The sequence below is a fragment of the Mesoplodon bidens genome, assembly GCF_964165515.1.
Source record: "Mesoplodon bidens genome assembly, chromosome: 14".
NCBI lineage: Eukaryota > Metazoa > Chordata > Mammalia > Artiodactyla > Ziphiidae > Mesoplodon > Mesoplodon bidens.
Window position 1 is genome coordinate 17,132,290 of NC_138170.1, and position 21,263 is coordinate 17,153,552.

General features: G+C 42.9%; 2 protein-coding genes across 2 annotated transcripts; both read right to left on the bottom strand.

Annotated features, from left to right (window-relative positions):
* Positions 1–502: 502 nt before the first annotated feature.
* Positions 503–8,485, bottom strand: LYG2 (lysozyme g2; the record flags this gene model as incomplete). Its single annotated transcript, XM_081253874.1, is given in 6 exon segments — positions 503–621; positions 1,988–2,123; positions 2,125–2,130; positions 3,012–3,208; positions 4,212–4,352; positions 8,476–8,485. Coding segments are annotated over 6 exon segments (609 nt in total).
* A 584-nt stretch (positions 8,486–9,069) lies between these two features.
* Positions 9,070–17,247, bottom strand: LYG1 (lysozyme g1; the record flags this gene model as incomplete). The annotated part of the gene is given in 8 exon segments (XM_081253875.1): positions 9,070–9,202; positions 9,419–9,539; positions 9,542–9,554; positions 11,053–11,118; positions 11,124–11,192; positions 11,196–11,242; positions 12,172–12,276; positions 17,205–17,247. Coding segments are annotated over 8 exon segments (597 nt in total).
* Positions 17,248–21,263: the final 4,016 nt, after the last annotated feature.

Here is a 21,263-nt window from a genome sequence, read left to right on the forward strand (position 1 = left end):
CTTGTTAGCAATTCTGGTAAGACAGGGAGTAGGTGGGCATTGAAATCATGGGCTAGGACTTCCCTGGAAGTCCAATGGTTAAGACTCCATGCTTCCACTGCAGGGGGGTATGGGTTTGATCCCTGGTTGGGGAACTAAGATCCCACATGCCGTGTGGTATAACCAAGAAAAAAAAAAAAAGTAAAGAAATCATGGACTAAAATGAGTCCTTGCTGCAATATGTAGACTTACTCTTAAGAATATGCTAAGAATATGTCACTTACTATGATATTTACTGCACAATAATTATGCATATGTTTATGCATATTTCATGGGAACCGTAATGTGAACTGGGTGGATTTTCCTTTTTTATGCTTATTTGCATGAAGAAAAGTGAGAAATGAATTTTCTGTCATAAGTGCAACCATTCCTTTGCCAGTGTTGGGTACAACACAACCATATCAAACCCTCAAAGAAGAGCCATCTGAGCACCTGCCAACGTGGCCCACCCACAGAGCTTTGCCTAGAAGCCATGTCTCTTATAGAATTTAGCTCGAGCTATAATATCACTGATGAAGTCACTGTCTATGTCCACGGGGGTGGCAATGGCTTCAGTTCCTGACTTGAAGGCTGAGAGACCACCTGAAATGAAACCATAGGTTCAGATTAAAAGATTAACTTTCAGCAGAAATAAGATATGAGCATTCCCGGGATGTCAGCCCTCCAGGGAAATCTTCCAAAGCAGACAGTCCCAGATCCTCTTTCCCCCTTTCCTCTCCTCCTGAAAGGATCCATTTCCTCAAGAATCACTGAAAAAATTCCAGATTGGTTTCCTTCTCTTTCTCTTTTTCTGAAGACTTTTGTTTTTCTTGCTGCAAAAGTCAGATTTGTTTCTTATTTAGTGCAGGCCTGGCAAAACTAGATCCCCAGTAAATCTTCAGTCTAAAACTGCTTGTAACATTCTCTCAGTCATTCAAGAACTCACTCATTTATTCATTCATTCATTCATTCAATAAAATTTTTTAAGCACCTACTATGGACCAGGATGTGTGCCACACTGAGTGCACGGTGCACAGTGATGCTCAAGACATACTCATTCCTTTCTAGGTGTATGTGTGCAATATGCATGTTTGTTCATAGGTGTATTATCCCCTAGAAGGTTAATCTTCAGTAGTTACTCATGTGTTTACCATAATTGTGCTCTGCTCGGATGTCTAGAGGTAAAGACCCCTGGTCCTGATCCCTGCCTTCAAGGACTTTGAAATAGAAAATAGAAACTGTTTATTTGAAATTAAGGCCATAAAATGTAAAACTGTTTATTTGAAATTAAGGCCATAAAAGGAGAGAGGTATATACATACCATGGGCCTATAGGAGGCAGACTTAATAAGAATTGGTATGGCTGGATGTGAAGGGAGAAGGAACCAGAGAACCTAAGAAAAAAATGTTTTTTCTGGCTGGGATGACTGGGTATATTATAGTGCCTTTCGCAGAGATAGAAAATACAGAAGAAAAAGCAAATTTATAGTGGGAGGCTAGTGAGTTAGTTCAGTCTGGGAGATGCTGAACCTGAGGGGGTCTGTGATCAGCCGAGTAGGGATTTCCACCTGGACACATCATGGTACCTAAAGCCCTGGTGTCACTGAGGATGCTCAGAGAGTGAAAACTTGTTCAAAAAATTCAGAAAGTGGGTAACAGCTTCTTGCACCAGGGGAAAAAAACCCATCAGAGGAAGGCAAACATATTCTTTTAAACAATCGCACTAACTCTCAAGGTATCACTCAATGGCTCAATAACAAATGAGATGTAATAAGAACCCCCAACGTCTGGCAGAAGGGGAATGGAAATTGGGAATGAAGAACACTCTAAGGAACTCAGTGCTTCAGAGAACACTAGGGGTCCTCCCAGGCCCACTGCTGACCCTATGGACACAGGCCCAGGGAGGCCCAAGGTACACCCGGCCTTCTGGGCTCTCACTCACTGCTCTTCTAAACAAAGCACTGGTCTACCTTTGAGGTATTGAGCCACACTCCACGTGGGGAATATTTTCTGGATTGCCTTAATTCTGTCTGTGAGAATCCCAACAGCCTGCAAAAGGTGTTCTTTGCTGTCCCAGGTACCAACAGGTTGATGGATTTTTTTTTTTATCAAGCTAGAAAATTCAGATAAGAAGGTCAACATCTGGATGGAGCAACACATTTTTCTGCTGTCCTGATTTCTCCTCTTTATGTTCAAGGTCATAGACACTGGCCTTATCCCCTTTCTTTATTCCCACAGAATCAATTCTAAAAGTCCTTTCACAGAAAAGAGAATCAGAGAAACACAGTAGGATTTGGGAGAAGTGGATGTGGCATAGTTTTAGTTAAGCACTCAAATATAAAAAAAAAAAGAAAAAGTTGTTTCAAAACAAATAATGAGCACCCAAAGTCTAGATATTTGCAGTCAAAAATAACTGGAAGGCTAGAAGTCTGGGTTTCTCAGACAATTTAAAATAAAGCCTGGGGGAGTTCCCTGGCAGTCCAGTGGTTGGGACTCAGTGCTTTCACTGCCGGGGCCTGGGTTCAATCCCTAGTGGGGGAACTAAGGTCCCTCAAGCCGTGTGGCATGGAATAGAATAGAATAGGGGAAAACCTGGAAGCAAATATCCTGATAATTTGGGTCCCCTTCCTCCAATTTGCCTAAAGGACAAGTTGGTTCAAATAGGGTTTCATTATAATGTTTTGATCTACATGGATAAAATTTACTATTTCATGAACCTCAAAGGGATACCTGTAATAGTACCCTTTATAAGATTTTCTCAATTTAAGTACATTGTATAATATTCATTACAAATTATAATTACAAAACTCATAAGATACTTAAAAAAAGATATCCAATAACTGGTATATCTTGACACCTTACAGAAATCCCAGTGGCAATTATGCAAATACCAGTGTTTTGAAGCCTAGGATAAATGCAGATAGATTGCCAGTTTGGGTTAGCTTCTGTGAGGAAGCATGAAGTGGGGCTGATTGAAAGTTTCTAGCTGAGTACCTGCATCAAGCCAAATTTAAGTCCTTTGTGGTCCCAGGCGTCTTGCCAGACGGTTCCGCCATGGCTTTCTCTGGAACTGATGGCTGCAATGAGAGTAGGGTCCATGCAGTGCCTCAGCCCGACTTCTTTGATTAGAATTTGGTAAGACGTGAAGACCTTCAAATCCATCTCAGCAAACATTTCAGAACCACGGATGCCTACACCAATAGAAAATAAACTGTTTCCTCCACTCCAGAAGAGACCCCTTTTTCAAAGTTTAATAAGTTAGCCACAGGTCCTGACTGTGGCCCACAGGCTTGGGACAACCATTTTAGGACATTTTTTGATCTCTGATTGCATAAATCTGGAGAGGTCCTCCGCCCCAGATGGATACCACTTCTGCTTTCTTTCTTGCTCTCTCTTCGGCCATATCTGGTGCATTGGGAAAAGTCTTGGACTAGAAAGCAGCCAACCTATGTTTGAGTTTGGTTCTGACACTACCTAGCCCTGGGCCCTTGGGAAGTCTCTCCTCCTTGCTGAGCCTCGGTTGTCTGATCTGTCAATTGGGAAGGTAGGATTAGATTGACCTTGTAGTTGCTTCTAGCTCTGACATGCTAATACTGAGACAACATGAAGAAAACTTCAGAACAGAATTACACAAGAGAGGACATACAGAGAGCGTTGCTTAAAATGTTCATGCTGTAACCTGAAATAGACACAACAACAAACGAGAAAACAAAGCCAGAATTTGATACTTTATTTAAGCAATCATTTCAATATGTAGAAATAAACACATCTCTACCAGGTTTGGAAAGGATGAAGGGAAAATGAAAAGAAGCAGCTTGATAGGGGAGTCAGGGTTCTGTTTTTCTCTCTCTCTCTCTCTTTTTTTTTTTTTTTTTGCGATATGCGGGCCTCTCACTGTTGTGGCCTCTCCCGCCGCGGAGCACAGGCTCCGGACACGCAGGCCCAGCAGCCATGGCTCACGGGCCCAGCCACTCCGCGGCATGCGGGATCCTCCTGGACCGGGGCACGAACCCATGTCCCCTGCATCGGCAGGCGGACTCTCAACCACTGTGCCACCAGGAAAGCCCTCTCTCATTTTTAATTTTGATATTACTGCTATAATAATGAACTTCTCAAAATTAAGCTACTTCCTAAGAAAGAATCTGAAAATGATGAAAGGGGGCTAGCCAAAGGCTTGCCTGGCTTTACACTCACTGCAGGCAATCAACCTGGTGATATCACAGGTAGCACCAGAGGTCTCCATGGTCATGATGTCACTGTAGCAACCATGGTACAGGCGGGAATGTGGGCGAGGGTTCATTGAATGGGTGAAGGAGCGTGAGCCCCTGGAAGTGCCTGCGGGGCACAATGATCATTCACATGAAGCCTGCGAGAAAATACTGCTCGGAGTTGCTCTCATGAACATCACTCAACCAACAGCAAAGCCATAGGCTTAATCCTCCCCAAGCCCCTCCCCAAGCCCCTCCCCCAAGACCCCCAGAATGGCTCACCAGACAAAACAGAAGATTCCCCCTTCCCACTCCAACCTTAAAAAGTTTAATACAGCACTTAATTCTAAATGTTGTGTAAAGTATTATGACAGTCAGTTCTTATAGGTCTCAAAAACATTTGCTGCAATCTTGATCAGGGTGAAAATTGCCAGTAGAGCTTTTGTTTCTTGTTTTGGGTTTTTTTTTTTTTTTTTTTTTTTTTTTTACGGTACGCGGGCCTCTCACTGTTGTGGCCTCTCCCGTTGCGGAGCACAGGCTCCGACGCGCAGGCTCAGCGGCCATGGCTCACAGGCCTAGCCGCTCCGCGGCATGTGGGATCTTCCCGGATCGGGACACGAGCCCGTGTCCCCTGCATCGGCAGGCGGACTCTCAACCACTGCGCCACCAGGGAAGCCCTGGGTTTTTTAATAATTGTATACCCACACATACATACATATACATGAAATATTTTTATTGTTGTTAGCTTTACAAAAACAGGGTCATATTATTCACACTTTTCATTTTTTTAATTTAATTTTATTTATTTTTTTATACAGCAAGTTCTTATTAGTCATCCATTTTATACACATCAGTGTATACATGTCAATCCCAATCACCCAGTTCATCCCACCCCCACCCCCACCTCCCGCTGCTTTCCTGCCTTGGTGTCCATACGTTTGTTCCCTACATCTGTGTCTCAATTTCTGCCCTGCAAGCAGGTTCATCTGTACCATTTTTCTAGGTTCACATATATGCATTAATATACAATATTTGTTTTTCTCTTTCTGACTTACTTCACTCTGTATGACAGTCTCTAGATTCATCCATGTCTCTACAAATGACCCAATTTCATTCCTTTTTATGGCTGAGTAATATTCCATTGTATATATGTACCACATCTTTTTTATCCATTCATCTGTCGATGGGCATTTAGGTTGCTTCCATGACCTGGCTCTTGTAAATAGTGCAGCAGTGAACATTGGGGTGCATGTGTCTTTTTGAATTATGGTTTCCTCTGGGTATATGCCCAGTAGTGGGATTGCTGGGTCACATGATAATTCTATTTGTAGTTTTTTAAGGAACCTCCATACTGTTCTCCATAGTGGCTGTATCAATTTACATCCCACCAACAGTGAAAGAGGGTTCCCTTTTCTCCACACCCTCTCCAGCATTTGTTGTTTGTAGATTTTCTGATGATGCCCATTCTAACTGGTGTGAGGTGATACCTCATTGTAGTTTTTTTTTTTTACATCTTTCTTGGAGTATAATTGCTTTACAATGGTGTGTTAGTTTCTGCTTTATAACAAAGTGAATCAGTTATACATGCACATATGTTCCCATATCTCTTCCCTCTTGCATCTCCCTCCCTCCCACTCTCCCTATCCCACCCCTCTAGGTGGACACAAAGCACCGAGCTGATCTCCCTGTGCTATGCGGCTGCTTCCCACTAGCTATCTACCTTACATTTGGTAGTGTATATATGTCCATGCCTCTCTCTCGCTTTGTCACAGCTTACCCTTCCCCCTCCCCATATCCTCAAGTCCATTCTCTAGTAGGTCTGTGTCTTTATTCCTGTCTTACCCCTAGGTTCTTCATGGCATTTTTTTTCTTAAATTCCATAGATATGTGTTAGCATACGGTATTTGTCTTTCTCTTTCTGACTTACTTCACTCTGTATGACAGACTCTAGGTCTATCCACCTCATTTCAGATAGCTCAATTTCATTTCTTTTTATGGCTGAGTAATATTCCATTGTATATATATGCCACATCTTCTTTATCCATTCATCCGATGACGGACACTTAGGTTGTTTCCATCTCTGGGCTATTGTAAATAGAGCTGCAATGAACATTTTGGTGCATGACTCTTTTTGAATTATGGTTTTCTCAGGGTATATGCCCAGTAGTGGGATTGCTGGGTCATATGGTATTTCTATTTGTAGTTTTTTAAGGAACCTCCATACTGTTCTCCATAGTGGCTGTACCAATTCACATTCCCACCAGCAGTGCAAGAATGTTCCCTTTTCTCCACACCCTCTCCAGCATTTATTGTTTCTAGATTTTTTGTTGATGGCCATTCTGACCGGTGTGAGATGATATCTCATTGTAGTTTTGATTTGCATTTCTCTAATGATTAATGATGTTGAGCATTCTTTCATGTGTTTGTTGGCAGTCTGTGTATCTTCTTTGGAGAAATGTCTATTTAAGTCTTCTGCCCATTTTTGGATTGGGTTGTTTGTTTTTTTTGTTATTGAGCTGCATGAGCTGCTTATAAATTTTGGAGATTAATCCTTTGTCAGTTGCTTCATTTGCAAATATTTTCTCCCATTCTGAGAGTTGTCTTTTGGTCTTGTTTATGGTTTCCTTTGCTGTGCAAAAGCTTTGAAGTTTCATTAGGTCCCATTTGTTTATTTTTGTTTTTATGTCCATTTCTCTAGGAGGTGGGTCAAAAAGGATCTTGCTGTGATTTATGTCCTAGAGTGTTCTGCCTATGTTTTCCTCTAAGAGTTTGATAGTTTCTGGCCTTACATTTAGGTCTTTAATCCATTTTGAGCTTATTTTTGTGTATGGTGTTAGGGAGTGACCTAATCTCATACTTTTACATGTACCTGTCCAGTTTTCCCAGCACCACTTATTGAAGAGGCTGTCTTTTCTCCACTGTACATTCCTGCCTCCTTTATTAAAGATAAGGCGACCATGTGTGCGTGGGTTTATCTCTGGGTTTTCTATCCTGTTCCATTGATCTATCTTTCTGTTTTTGTGCCAGTACCATACTATCTTGATTACTGTAGCTTTGTAGTATAGTCTGAAGTCAAGGAGCCTGATTCCTCCAGCTCCGTTTTTCGTTCTCAAGATTGTTGTGGCTATCTGGGGTCTTTTGTGTTTCCATACAAATTGTGAAATTTTTTGTTCTAGTTCTGTGAAAAATGCCAGGGATTGCATTGAATCTGTAGATTGCTTTGGGTAGTAGAGTCATTTTCACAATGTTGATTCTTCCAATCCAAGAACATGGTATATCTCTCCATCTATTTGTATCATCTTTAATTTCTTTCATCAGTGTCTTATAATTTTCTGCATACAGGTCTTTTGTCTCCTTAGGTAGGTTTATTCCTAGCTATTTTATTCTTTTTGTTGCAATGGTAAATGGGAGTGTTTTCTTGATTTCACTTTCAGATTTTTCATCATTAATGTATAGGAATGCCAGAGATTTCTGTGCATTAATTTTGTATCCTGCAACCTTATCAAATTCATTGATTAGTTCTAGTAGTTTTCTGGTGGCATCTTTAGGAGTTTCTGTGTATAGTATCATGTCATCTGCAAACAGTGACAGTTTTATTTCTTCTTTTCCAATTTGTATTCCTTTTATTTCTTTTTCTTCTCTGATTGCTGTCTAGGATTTCCAAAACTATGTTGAATAAGAGTGGTGAGAGTGGACATCCTTGTCTTGTTCCTGATCTTTGTGGAAATGCTTTCAGTTTTTCACCATCCCACTGTCTTTTAGAGATCACACACCTGGTCTCAGGACTTAATGAAGCTCAGGTTCTTTATGTCTCATCGCAGAAAGAATTCAGTGAGAGGCAAAGTGATAGGTTATAATTAGATTTATTTAGAGAGGTACACATTCCCTAGACAGAACGTGGCCCATCTCAAAAGGTGAGAATGGCCACAGGGCATGGGGTCATCTCAGAAAGTGAGAGCAGCCCTGGGAGAAACACACTCCATGGAGTGTGGGCCATCTCAGAAGATGAGAGGCCCCAAAATATGGGGTGGTTAATTTTTATGGGCTGGGTAATTTCATAGGCTAATGAGTGAGAAGATTATTCCAATTATTTTGGAGAAAAGGCAGAGATTTCCAGGAATTGGGCCACTGCCCACTTTTTGGCCTTTTATGGTTGGCCTTAGAACAGTCATGGCACCCCTGGGTATGTCATTTAGCTAATGTATTACAATGAACATATAATGAGGCTCAAAGTCTGCTGGAAGTCGAACCTTCTGCCATCTTGGACCTCGTTGGTTCTAACCAGTTTTTGTCGTGTCCTCAGTGGCTATGTCATTTTTATAAAGGTTGTGCCCTTCCCTCTTTTTGCAAAACTATTCCCCCCAGCAGATGGGACTGGCTACCCTCTTACCCTTTTTCTCATCAAAAGTTTTCAATTAAAATTTGAAACTATGATTTTTATCAAAGAAATCAGTGATAGAGTTGCCACATAAAATAACCATATGCCCAGTTGTATTTGAATTTCAAATAGACAACACATAATATTTTAGTATAAATGTCTTCTAAATATTGCATGGGACTTACACTAAAAAAAATCATTTTTTATCTGGAATTCAAATTTAACTGGGATTCTGATATTTTTATTTGCTAAGTCTGACAATGCAAGCCAGTGAGACACAGGATTCATTTCACAGAAGTCCACATTACAGCTCACATCCGTGGAAATACCTTTAAAGAGACACAGCCTTTTATTTGCACACACCAGACCACAAAATGCAGATAATAATTCTTTAATGTGATTCATGTTATTTTGATGACATTTGGGTCAAACTCAGATTCAGAATTACTGGCCTCATTGGCTAATTTTATCTGTGTAACAACTGAAGCTGCCTGCATGATAATGATCTTGGGTCTGAGCTGAAGCGTTGGAAGCCCTGTCTTTTGAAGTATTTGGCTTGTGCAAGGACATCATTGCAGAAGCCACAGCTCAGGTCCTGACTGCTTCAGGTGTAGTCACAGAGTCCACCTGGAATTTGTGAGATGGGTTAATGCCAAGCCCACAGCCCCTCGCTGTGGCAGGGTGCTCAGCAGTTAACTCAGATTCTCTTTCCTAGTTGCTTTTTAGGAGGCAACTCAGGTTTGGGAGAATCTGGTGCAATGAATTATGTTTGTACCTTTTAACTCCATGCTGGGAAACCAACCCATGGGTTACACAAAGCTCTCAGGTGCTGGTCAGTGGTCCAGGTTGGAAACCTCCTCAGGATTTCTTTGATTCTAACAGTCAGGACCTCAGTCATCTGGGAAACCTGGGCCTTGCTGATCCAGGAGGTGGGGCATGAAGGCCAGGGTCCTGTGAGGAGAGAGGCAGAGGGTAATGCAGCTTTCTGGGATCAGGGCTACTTTTTCATTTCCCTTTTTCTCTCCTCCCCTTTGGCAGAACCATTGCCACCTTCAATCTCCCTGAGGATAAATAGTAAAGCTACAAGTTTAGGCAAAGGGAGGGACGAGCAGACATTTCACAGCTGTTTTCAGGGTAATGGTGAGAGGCAGAGTTGGAAACCAGAGGTGACAGATGTAGCGTAGGGACCAGTCTGATGCCCTCTTTCAGTGCTGTAAGCATAAACCTTCTAAACAGGTCAGAAAGGGGATTTTCTATCTGGACTTGTAACTCTCCTTTCAGATAATCTGAATGTCTAAAGGTAACTTTTCTACACTTTCTTGTACACCATGTGGGTTTCACCATATGTAGGAGAAATGTCTGACTCTGGGGAGTTCTTTCTTCATCATCAAAGGAGATGGACTCATCCTTTACAAAGGAAGCAGAATAGGGCAGGAGAAATGATGCCTGCCCTGACATCACCAATGATGTCCTCGGTCCCAGTACTGCATTTTCCAGCTGCAGGGTGACTTTGCGGCAATGACTTTTTCCTCGCAAATCCACTTCCTCGCTTGTAAAGGGCAGATGACTTGCCTCCCCCACCGACTTCATCTCATCAGTTTATTGGATGGGTCCCCACATCAAAATAAGGTAAAGTATTTGAAAGTACTTTTAAATTGTCAAGCGTCATGTACTTTGAGAAGCCAATTTAAAGATCATTGAGGAGTACGTTTTCCTAAAACCTTAAAGTATGAGTGCAATACTTATAGGTTTCTCCACAGCGACAACAGTGTGAAATTCATAGGAAAAAACATGTCCTCGTTACGTCCCTTGCATCACCAATTCAGCCAGCAGAGAGTTAATTCGGCAGTGGGGTTAATGAACGACCCGTTCCCTGGAAGTTTCTATCAGGCAGAAAATGATACCAGGCAGAATTAGTGCAAAACTGAAATTGATCCTCATAACTAAGAATTGTGCAGAAATAAGACAAGAGAAAGGGAATTCACTATTTGTTGAGAATCTACCAGATACCAAGTGCTTCTTCACATTATTTCATTGAATCTTCATAACAATTCTCTGAGATGGCATTTTATAGATGAGGAAACTGAGACCTAGGGAGAGTAAATGATTTATCCAAGGTCACATGGTTACAAAATAACAGAGCAAGGATTCAATCTGTGATCTCTCTCTCTTGCACCATCGCCTTACTGGAAATCCAGAATAGGCTTTGGTTGCTGACAGCCTGGAAACACAGCATAATTTACTTTGAAAAGAAATTGTGGCTCTAAACGAAGCAGAAATGTTGCTGATCACATCTCCCAGGTGGAGCTGTGGTTCTCACAACTCCAGGGAGCATCTTTTACTCCGTATTCTATGGAGTGGTGCTCCAGGGGTGCCATCAGCAATAACGAATGTGAAGGAGTCCCTTGGGGTTGTGACAAGCCACACGTCATGATTGGTGGCAGGTTACCTGCACCACCCTGGCTCCATCGCCCATACTGTCCGCATTGACCAGGACGTTGCCACCATGAGACTCCTGGACAAGACACCAGCGATCACGGCAGGGTCCATGCAGTACTTTAGGCCAACTGTACACATGATGGGTTGATATCACAGGAGGTATGGCATGTCTATTTCAGCCGGCCTTTCAGAAGCACGAACTCTTAAAGCAAACACAGAAGGAAGGAGGCAGCTTGGTGTGACTTGTGCTGAGACAGGAGTTCAAGAAGAGAGAGAAAATACACTCCAGGGACCTGGTCAGTGGTCTAGGACTGAGAAGCCCAAGTTTTGGTCTGAAATCCCTTGTGGCCATTGCTAGACCTGAGATTATGATTCTCCTCCTTTGAGCTTGCATCCACATCCCCTGAGGAGTGTCCTTTGTGCTCCTCAGCCGGGCTCTCAGGGGCTGCTCTGGCCCACCCTGGAAAACTCCATGGGCACAGACACCATCAGCTCCATCCTAAGCATCCCAGAGTGACCCAATAAAATGTACCTGTCCATCAGCTACCATGTGACAGAATATGAGAGAAAAGTTCTCCCAACTCTTCAAGGAGTCCTTGGAGAGTTTCCCTGGCAGGTTTCCTCATTCCTGCCCACCTTTCTGCCCTAAAGTGACACCCAGAATCATGTGAGCTTAAACTTTTATGAAATAACGAGAAATGGCAAAATGAAGACCAGTACTAATTTACCTGGCTAGCCCACTTTCCTGGTTTCACAAGCACTCTCATCCACCTTACATCAAACAAAGCTGTCAACACTGTAAAGTAAGTGCTATTCTCACCCTTCCAGTGGATGCTCAGGAGACCTGAGTGACTTGTTGAAGTCCCAGAGCTAACACTCAGACAAGCTCTGTGGACCCCACGTCCAGTGCTCTCGCCATCACTCCGCTGCGTGGGGCTGTGGGAAGTAGTGGGAACCTAAAGGATATGCTGAGAGGATCAAAACTGTGGGGAAGGACAGGGAGGCTTGGGGTGGCATCTCAAGGGAAGGGACAAAATCCTGTGGAAGCCACGCTTGCCAAAGGAGTCACCTTCTGAGAGAAAGAGGAAGAAGAGGAGGAGGGCAAGGTGGACAGTGAGATGATCAATACCACAGTATTTCAGGCCTCGACATCTTCCAATCCCGCAAGAAGCCCCAGGGGTGTAGAGGGTCTGGAGGTCTCCATAGCGTCCCCAACTGCTGCTTTCAGATGAGCCTACAAATGGAGAAAATGTCAGCCTAAGACATTGAACTAGTAGTTCTGATCCTGCTTCTATCCATCATGAAGTGATGTTAATAAAAATAACTGGGGCTTCCCTGGTAGCACAGTTGTTGAGAGTCCGCCTGCCGATGCAGGTGATACGGGTTCGTGCCCCGGTCCGGGAAGATCCCACATGCCGAGGAGCGGCTGGGCCCGTGAGCCATGGCCACTGAGCCTGCGCGTCCGGAGCCTGTGCTCCACAACGGGAGAGGCCACAACAGTGAGAGGCCCACGTACCGCAAAAAAAATATAATAATGATAATAACTATACTAAAATCAATGACAAGAGGAACTCAATTTGCCATGGAAACACTTTTGAAATTTACAGTATGGCAACTAAGTGATCACAGATACTAACTTCTTACCTCCTCTTCCATGGACTCAAGAACAGTTGGAGCAGTTATACTACTTGCAAAGCTCTGGGGCTGAAGAGTGCTTTTGGGTGGGTGTCTTAGAATCAAAGCAGAGATTCTGTGTTCCCTGTAAACTAGTCCTCATCTTGTGTCTTAGGTGAGCTCGGCACTTCTCCCTCAAATACTCCTAACTCATTGGTCTGGTGAGATACTTGTGTTTGCTCTGGAGAGACATGTAGTATGAAGCCTGGTCCTCCCTGGGATCTCAACCCAGACCCAAAGTAAAGGCACAGCTGGTAAACTGGGACTTGGAGTTGGCTTCCCCTGCTCTTGTGTGCACTTCTAGGTGGGAGCCTAAGACAACAAAGCGGGGAGGATACGTTGTGAGGTCCAGGACCAGGTCTCTATGCCGGGGCTCCCTCTTTCCCCTTCTTCCCTTTCTCTCTTTGCCCTTCCATCTCTCTCCCTAACTTTCATTGTCATTCTAGTCACTGAAGAGGAGGGCATTGTCTAGAATTTATAATTCACACCACAAGGAGGGCACATGAGCCAGCAACAAGTTACCTACAGGTGGCAGGAAGCTGCCCCTTGACAGAATCATCTCACTATTATCAGCCTGTAAGGACTTCTTATTAGATTACTCTTTTTGATTAATTTAATCTTTGACTAAATTAGATTATATCCTCAAATCTTAATGATATGCAGATCTTTGTAAATATACCTGTTGCACATCATCATCTGTGTACTGTAGGTTTATGTAAATGCATTTTAAAGTTCTGTTTTCTTACTAAGAGCTTCATGGGATTGACATCTGAAAATACTGGTATTTTGGAGTAAATACTTCTATTTTAAAATCTTGTGATGAGTAATCTAAGAGAAATGAGGAAATGAAATGACTTGGTCTTTTATGAGTGTACTAAAAATTAAATGAGCCAACAGTTCCTTGTTTATTTTTTAATCAGCGCACTTTTTATCTTTATAATTGGTGACAAATACCCTTAATAGTAGTTGGTTGTGTCACTCATTACTCCTTGCCCTGTAGTCTCTCCCTAATCACATTATATGCTCCCCAAAGTTTCTTTTTCTTTTCTCTTGTAACAGTCTTTATTTTAAAGTCCATTTTGTCTGATATGAGTATTGCTACTCCAGATTTCTTTTGATTTCTATTTGCATGGAATACCTTTTTCCATCCCCTCACTTTCAGTCTGTATGTGTCCCTAGATCTGAAGTGGGTCTCTTGTAGATAGCAAATATATGGGTCTTGTTTTTGTATCCATTCACCCAATCTATGTCTTTTGGTTGGAGCATTTAATCCATTTATGTTTAAGGTAATTATTGATAATGTATGTTCTTATTGCCATTTTGTTAATTGTTTTGGATTTGTTTTTGTAAGTCCTTTTTCTTCCCTTCCTCTTTTGTTCTCTTGTGATTGTTGACTAACTTTAGTGTTGTGTTTGGATTCCTTTTTCTTTTTTTGTGTGTATCTATTATAGATTTTCGGTTTGCAGTTACCATGAGGATTTGATATAGCAGTCTGTATATAAGCAAGATTGTGTTAAGTTGCTGGTCTTTTAATTTCAGATGCATTTCCAATATCCTGCATTTGTGCTGTCCTCACAATTGCTGATTTTTTTTTTTTTTTTTTTTTTTGGTATGCAGGCCTCTCACTGTTGCGGCCTCTCCCGTTGCGGAGCACAGGCTCCGGACGCACAGGCTCAGCAGCCATGGCTCACGGGCCTAGCCACTCTGCGGCATGTGGGCTCTTCCTGGACCAGGGCATGAACCCATGTCCCCTGCATCGGCAGGCGGACTCTCAACCACTGCACCGCCAGGGAAGCCCAACAATTGCTGATTTTGATATCAAATTTGTGTGCAGATGATTTCCTACCTTTACTGTATGTTTACCTTTACCGGTGAGCTTTTCCATTTGTAATTTTTGGTTTCTAGTTGTGGCCTTTTATTTTCCACCTAGAGAAGTTCCTTCAGCCTTTGTTGCAAAGCTGGTCTGGTGGTGCTGAATTCTGTTAGCTTTTGCTTGTCTGTAAAGCTTTTGATTTCTCTGTTGAATCTAAATGAGAGCCTTGCTGGGTAGAGTATTCTTGGTTGTAGGTTCTTCCCTTTGATCACTTGAAATATATCGTGTCACTCCCTTCTGGCCTGCAGAGGTTCTGCTGAGAAATCAGCTGAAAACCTTATGGGAGTTCCCTTGTACGTTATTTGTTGTTTTTCCTTTGTTGCTTTTAATATTTTTTCTTTGTCTTTAATTTTTGTCAGTTTGATTACTATGTGTCTTGGCATGTTCCTCCTTGGGCTTATCTTGCCTGGAACTCTCTGCGCTTCCTGGACTTGGGTGACTATTTCCTTTTCCATGTTAGGAAGTTTTCAGCTATTATCTCTTCGAATATTTTCTCAGGTCCTTTCTCTCTCCTCCTTCTGGGACCCCTATAATGTGAATGTTGGTGCACTAGATGTTGTCCCAGAGATCTCTCAGACTGTCCTCATTTATTTTCATTCTTTTTTCTTTATTCTATTCCACCACAGTGATTTCCACCATTCTGTCTTCCAGCTCACTTATCTATTCTTCTGCCTCAGTTATTCTGCTACTGATTCCTTCTAGTGTATTTTTCATTTCAGTTATTGTATTGTTCATCTGTTGCTTGTTCTTTAGTTCTTCTAGGTCTTTGTTAAACATTTCTTGTATCTTCTTGATCTGTGCCTCCATTCTTTTTCCAAGATTGTGGATCATCTTTATTACCACTACTGTGAATTCTTTTTCAGGTAGATTGGCTATCTCCACTTCCCTTAGTCATTCTTCTGGAGTTTTATCTTGTTCCTTCATCTGGAACATATTCCTCTACCATCTCATTTTGTCTAACTTTCTGTGATTGCAGTTTCCTCCACAGGCTGCAGGGTTGCAGCTTTTCTTGCTTCTGCTGTCTGCCCCCTGGTAATAAGGCTGTCTAAGAGGCTTGTGCAGGCTTCCTGGTGGGAGAGACTGGTACTTGCCCACTGGTGGGTGGAGCTTGGTCTTGTCCCTCTGGCGGGCAGGGATGTGTCAGGGGGTGTGGTTTATTGGACAGCTGTGTGTTCAGGAAGACTTTAAGCAGCCTGTCTGCTGTTGGGTGGGCCTGTGTTCCCACCCTGTTGGTTGTTTGGCCTGAAGCATCCCAGCACTGGAGCCTACAGGCTGTAGAGTGGAGCCAGGTGTTGGTGAGAAAATGGTGGCCTCCAAGAGGGCTCACACCAATGAGTACTCCCCAGAACTGCTACTGCCAGTGTCCTTGTCCCTGCAGTGAGCCAGAGCTGCCCCCCACACCTCCACAGGACACCCTCCAATACTAGTAAGTAAGTCTGGTCCAGTCTCTTATGAGGTCACTGCTTTTTATCCTGGGTCCTGGTGTGCACAAGACCATGTGTGCACCCTCCAAGAGTGGAGTTTCTGTTTCCCCCAGTCTTGTGGAATTCCTGTGATCAAACCCTGTTGGCCTTCAAAGCCAGATTCACTGGGGGCTCCTCCTCCCATTACCAGACCCCAAGCTGGAGAGCCTCATGTGGGGCTCAGAACTTTCACTCCTGTGGGAGAACTTCTATGGTATAATTATTTTCCAGTTTGTGGGTCGCCCACCTGGAGTGTATGGGTCTTGATTTTATCATGATTGCACCCCTCCTACTGTCTCATTGTGGCTTCTTCTTTGTCTTTGGATGTAGGGTATCTTTAGCACTTTTTTGTTGATGGTTGTTCAGCAGTTAGTTGTGATTTTGGTGTTTCCATAAGACGAGGTGAGCTCATGTCTTTCTACTCTGCCATCTTGTCTCCTTCACCCAAAGTTCTTTATAGTCCCAAAATTCCTTGTAAAATTTTAAAAAATATTTGTTGAATGGATGGTTCAAGAAAGAAAGGAATGAATGTAAAGCTGGCCCTATCGGAGAAGTTTTTGAAATTCAGAGCCAGGAAAAAAAATTGCTTCTCTTGAGGAACTATGCTTCCTACTTTTCTTTGTCCAAAAAAAAAAAAAATTACCTTTTCCTCTTTGCCCCAGTTGCAACAAACCTTAGGACCAAATCTGAAATTCAAGCATGGCAATGATGTCAGCCTCAGTGGTTAGCTGAGTCCCATCTCCTTGATCCCAGTGTTGCTAGTTTTTTATTGAATTACATTAGTTTTACAATGGTAAATCACGTCAATGCTTCTGTAGAATTATATGGTCTATTAATAAATTCAATAAATACTTCTGGTGAAAGAATTTTTATAGAGAAACAGTGAGCATTTTTCAATGATATGGATTTAAAGTCTGGCCCAAGCAATGCTGCTGTAAGTCCACCCCACATTCTGGAGAACCTCCTCCTTTTGTGAGGCACCTGGCAAGAGGCTGCTTGTCAGTGGCTGTTAGCAACTCCAGGATTTGTTGAACAGCTTGGTGGGAAAAAGAACATTTTCCACTGCAGTTTTAAGTATCAGAAGTACCACTATGTTCCCATGCTTATCTTTCCCATCTCCAAGGTCATTTGGGAAAAATACAACACACTCACCAGTAAAGGCAAGAAGGCCCAGAAGTAGCCACAGCACAGACATATTGATGACTTGGCACTATGGATCCTAAAATGATTTTAAAATAGAAATTAGCTCAAAGATATGAAGATATCAATTGTTGTCATAACATTATGTAGTGTTTCTATGGAAAGATGTGAAAAGAATGAATGTGTGTCCCCCTGTCTGAACTAAGAAAATTAATTATTTGAATCATAATGAAATAAGCCAGAGTGGGACATGTACTCCATCCATCCTTTTAATTAGCTTAAAAATGATGAGACTCCTGCTCAGCCCACAGGGACTCAACATACTGTTGAGTTACCAAATACAGGTTCTTTTAAGAAACCAAGATACTTTGATTCTCAACGCTGAGAAATATGGTGATCTGACTGCAGATCTTGAAAAGCCAATTTCTGATGCATTTACCTTATCCCAATAGCCTCTTCATTATCAAAAGATAATACCCAAAGTAGAATTTCTTATCAGTGCTTCTCTTACTTTGGGTTCTTTTTCCTTCAGTTAAGAGGAAAGGTTACACTTTCCTTGGTGCCTTGCCATAGTCTTTGCTTTGGTTAGAAGGAGTTGGAAGACATTCCCCACTGCTCTAAGCCCCCAGCCTGGGAATCTCAGACCCCTTTTGTCACCTTGAGCCATGTTTCCCGTTCTCCCTCTGTAGGACTCCTAGGCAGGAACAAACCTGGGCCGGAGCCTGGGGAGACCAATAAACAGGCTATTTCCACCAGCAAAGTCAAATCCTCATGAAGTCAGGTCATGATAGGGGTCCAGGATTGAACTCATATGGGGGTCAGCAGACAAGAGATCGGACAACTGGTCACCATCAAGCGCTTGCTCTCAAATACTTTCTCATCCCAGCCATTCCTCTAATCACCTTCCTCGTGTACAAAGAGCCCTGGTTCCCCCACTAGCTACCAAATGAATATACAAATGCCACCCAGACTAGCTTGCCGCTGACCCCAGGGGATGCCTGAGGAGCCAGCCACCTGCCCCCAAAGCCTCCACCTTCCATGAGCCCCTTCTACTGCTGGCTGCTCCCATCATCTCCCTTGGTCAGCTGAGCTTGGCTATGATCCTTTTGAGTTATTACTATCATTACAAGTGGGGTGTGTATATTGGCACTTTCATAATGCTTTTCTCATCTGTTTTGTTTGAAGGTTAGTATTATGGGTGGTTCCTTCCAAACACCCAGGAAGAGAATATGTCAAGATGAAGAAGAGGTATTAAGGAAGTCATTTGAATTAACAAAAAGCCATGCTTTTTGTTTTTCTTCCCTACAACATTGAGATGGTCTATCTGATTTCCCTTAGTTGAGTAGAAAATGTCGTGCCCAGTCCAGAACACCAGAAAGATACAGGAACTTTGAATTTTAGCCGTGTTTACAGGAACTCTCAGATTCAGTCACCTAACAGGAATCACCCACTGAGCCCCCAGCACTGAATGAGAGAGGACACTCCATCCCAGGAAAAAGAGCAGAGAAAGAGCCATGTAGGTACAGGAAAAGCTCATAGTTTCATCAAAGTGTATATTTACAGAGGCTTCTCACTGGCTTTATGGAAAGGACCCATCAGAAAAAAGGACTGCTTGCATCCAGATGCAAAACCCAGAGCATTTTACTCTTTATACTGCTTTTCCAGGGAAAAAAATACTTCTTGGAAACACAAGTGGAAAAACTTAGCTTTTATTGCAACATGAAAGCTCGTCTCATTTTCCAAGCATGGAACTAAATGTCTGTGTTGCATAAGCACTTGAATGAAAAGAGTCTGTGTAAATACATGTGCCAATGACTTAAGAACACAGAGTTACTTTGGTTTTTTTTTTTTTTTTCAGTTACATCAGGAAAGAGCAAGAAGTGACAATAAGACATCAACATAGCATATTGAAGGAACCCAAACTCTGTGACCCAACTTTCCAGGTGCCAAAAAGGAGTCTATGTTCAGAAGGGAGTGTTGAGGTGTCACTGGAGTGTGTGTGGGGAGAGTCCATTGGTCACCCAGGACTGATCCGGTCAAACCCCTGCAGCTCCAGACCCTTGGAACCATTATCAAAACGTCAGGTCAGTCCAGCACTGTGTTCATGATGCCAAGCACAGCATCCACTGCAGCATCCCTCTTCTCCCTTTCTGGAGAGCAAAACTGTGACAGACAGCATGGGGGTGTCAAGGTGTAGGGCTCGTTGGAAACTGACAATCTGAATACCATTTGGGGCCAGTTCAGGTTCCTGGTGGCCTCCACTCACCCTTCCTCCACTGAGCACTTTTAATTCTCAAAGCAGTGTTTAGATTTGTAAGCTGTCATGGACCATTTCCTCGTCAGTTAAACAATGTTTCTGGAAAGATGGAAATAAAGGTCTTTGGTCTTTGTGGTTCTCTGACAAGACAACCCCCGTTCCTTTTCCATGAATGTTCTCCCAGATTTTCCCCACAAACCTTGAACCATAGGCATCCCAGGTCCTTAGGGTCCTCCAACCAACCTGGAAAAGGTGCCGTGTTAACAGCCTACGGTGCCGGGAGAGGGAGGTGGCCCTGCCCCATCATGCCCCACCCCACGTGGTCCTGGAAGGATTGAGAACTGCTCTCGACACACACACCAGGCCGGTCTCCTCTGCTTCACGTTGTACTGTCACCCTGACCCCGGTTTTATTGCTAACTCAGCTTTCTTGCTTGCTGCCTATGGGCTGAAAGGCCTTTCCAGTAGCATCACATCTTAGCCATATTCCCTCTTGCTCTCCCTCCTCACACACACCCTAGCATTGCCCCGCAGACTGCTGTGCACCAACAGGCCTTAAATGAAAATAACAGCAATGACAGTCACATACATAAAATGTTTCTGCCACTAGGACCACATTTTCTTGAGAAAAATCTAACTTTCTAGAGTCAGATATAAGGCTCCTTTTAAACTCACTTTTTGCAGAGTTGCATTTTCACAGGGTCCATGAAAATATATATTTACTGAATTTGGATTGTGAGCAAGGATCGCCAGCCTGGAAGGTTCGATCACTTCTCTTCACCCTCTGCAGGCAAATCCTTTCTTGGTTGAAAGAACCCTGGGAAGGAGTTCCTTCTCTCCCTTCGGCCTCTGTGCCTGCTTTCCTCACTTTGCCCATCTGGGATTCCCAGAGTTGGGAACTCCAGGAAGGCTCCTCTCCCAGTGCGAAGGACTGTCCCAGGAATATCCCGTTCTGAACAAAGATCAAATCTAAGAGACTGTGGTCTCTCTTCCATCCAAGGCTCTTGAAGCCTGTCTAGCCTTTGACTCTGCCAAGTTTAAGCTGTTAGACTTGTTGGCCCTAGATCTTTCACAGCCTCCAGAGAAGATAGGAGTTTGTTATCAAAGCATCACTTAAGGTGGGTGGGGTTAATGAAATAGGAGGGAGCCTGAGGGTGGGGGAGAGGTTACATCTGGAAAAACACAAACACCTCTGTCCTTTGGCTTTGAATTCACAAAAAACACATCTCATATGGCCTATAACAGTTCCCATTAAATGCACACATGTTTCTGTTCTCCCATTCTTTCTTTCGCCCGTGCTCACAAATCCAAAAGTAACTATATACTTAAATTAAAAGAAATCTAAACATGTATAAGTATTGTAAAAAAAATCATTCTACCATCTACATAATCTTTTATAACTTGCGTTTTCCTTGCAAAGTTCTTGAGTTTTCTCTGACTCCAACTTTTCTTATTTACTTAGCAGCAGAGACACAGTCATTATCAGTTGATCACCATACCCTGGATTTTTCATGCTAAATGGACCTGAGCAGAGTTCCACCGCTCACCTGTTTTCAGTGAGCTCTTGTCCTTAGGGACCATCAGCCCATCACCCCTTCTATAGAGCCCCTGGTCTGCCGCCTCTTTCAAAAAGGGTTGACTTCACCCTCTTCCTAAGAGATTTATGGCTAGTCTTACAAATTATAGTAATCATCAAATAATTATAAAGACCTTGAACTTATATAGGGCTTTTTATTCAAGAACGTCCTGACATTTTGCAAACCTTAAGTAATATTATTTCCTGCCACACCTCAGAGGGCAGATCCTAGTTATATT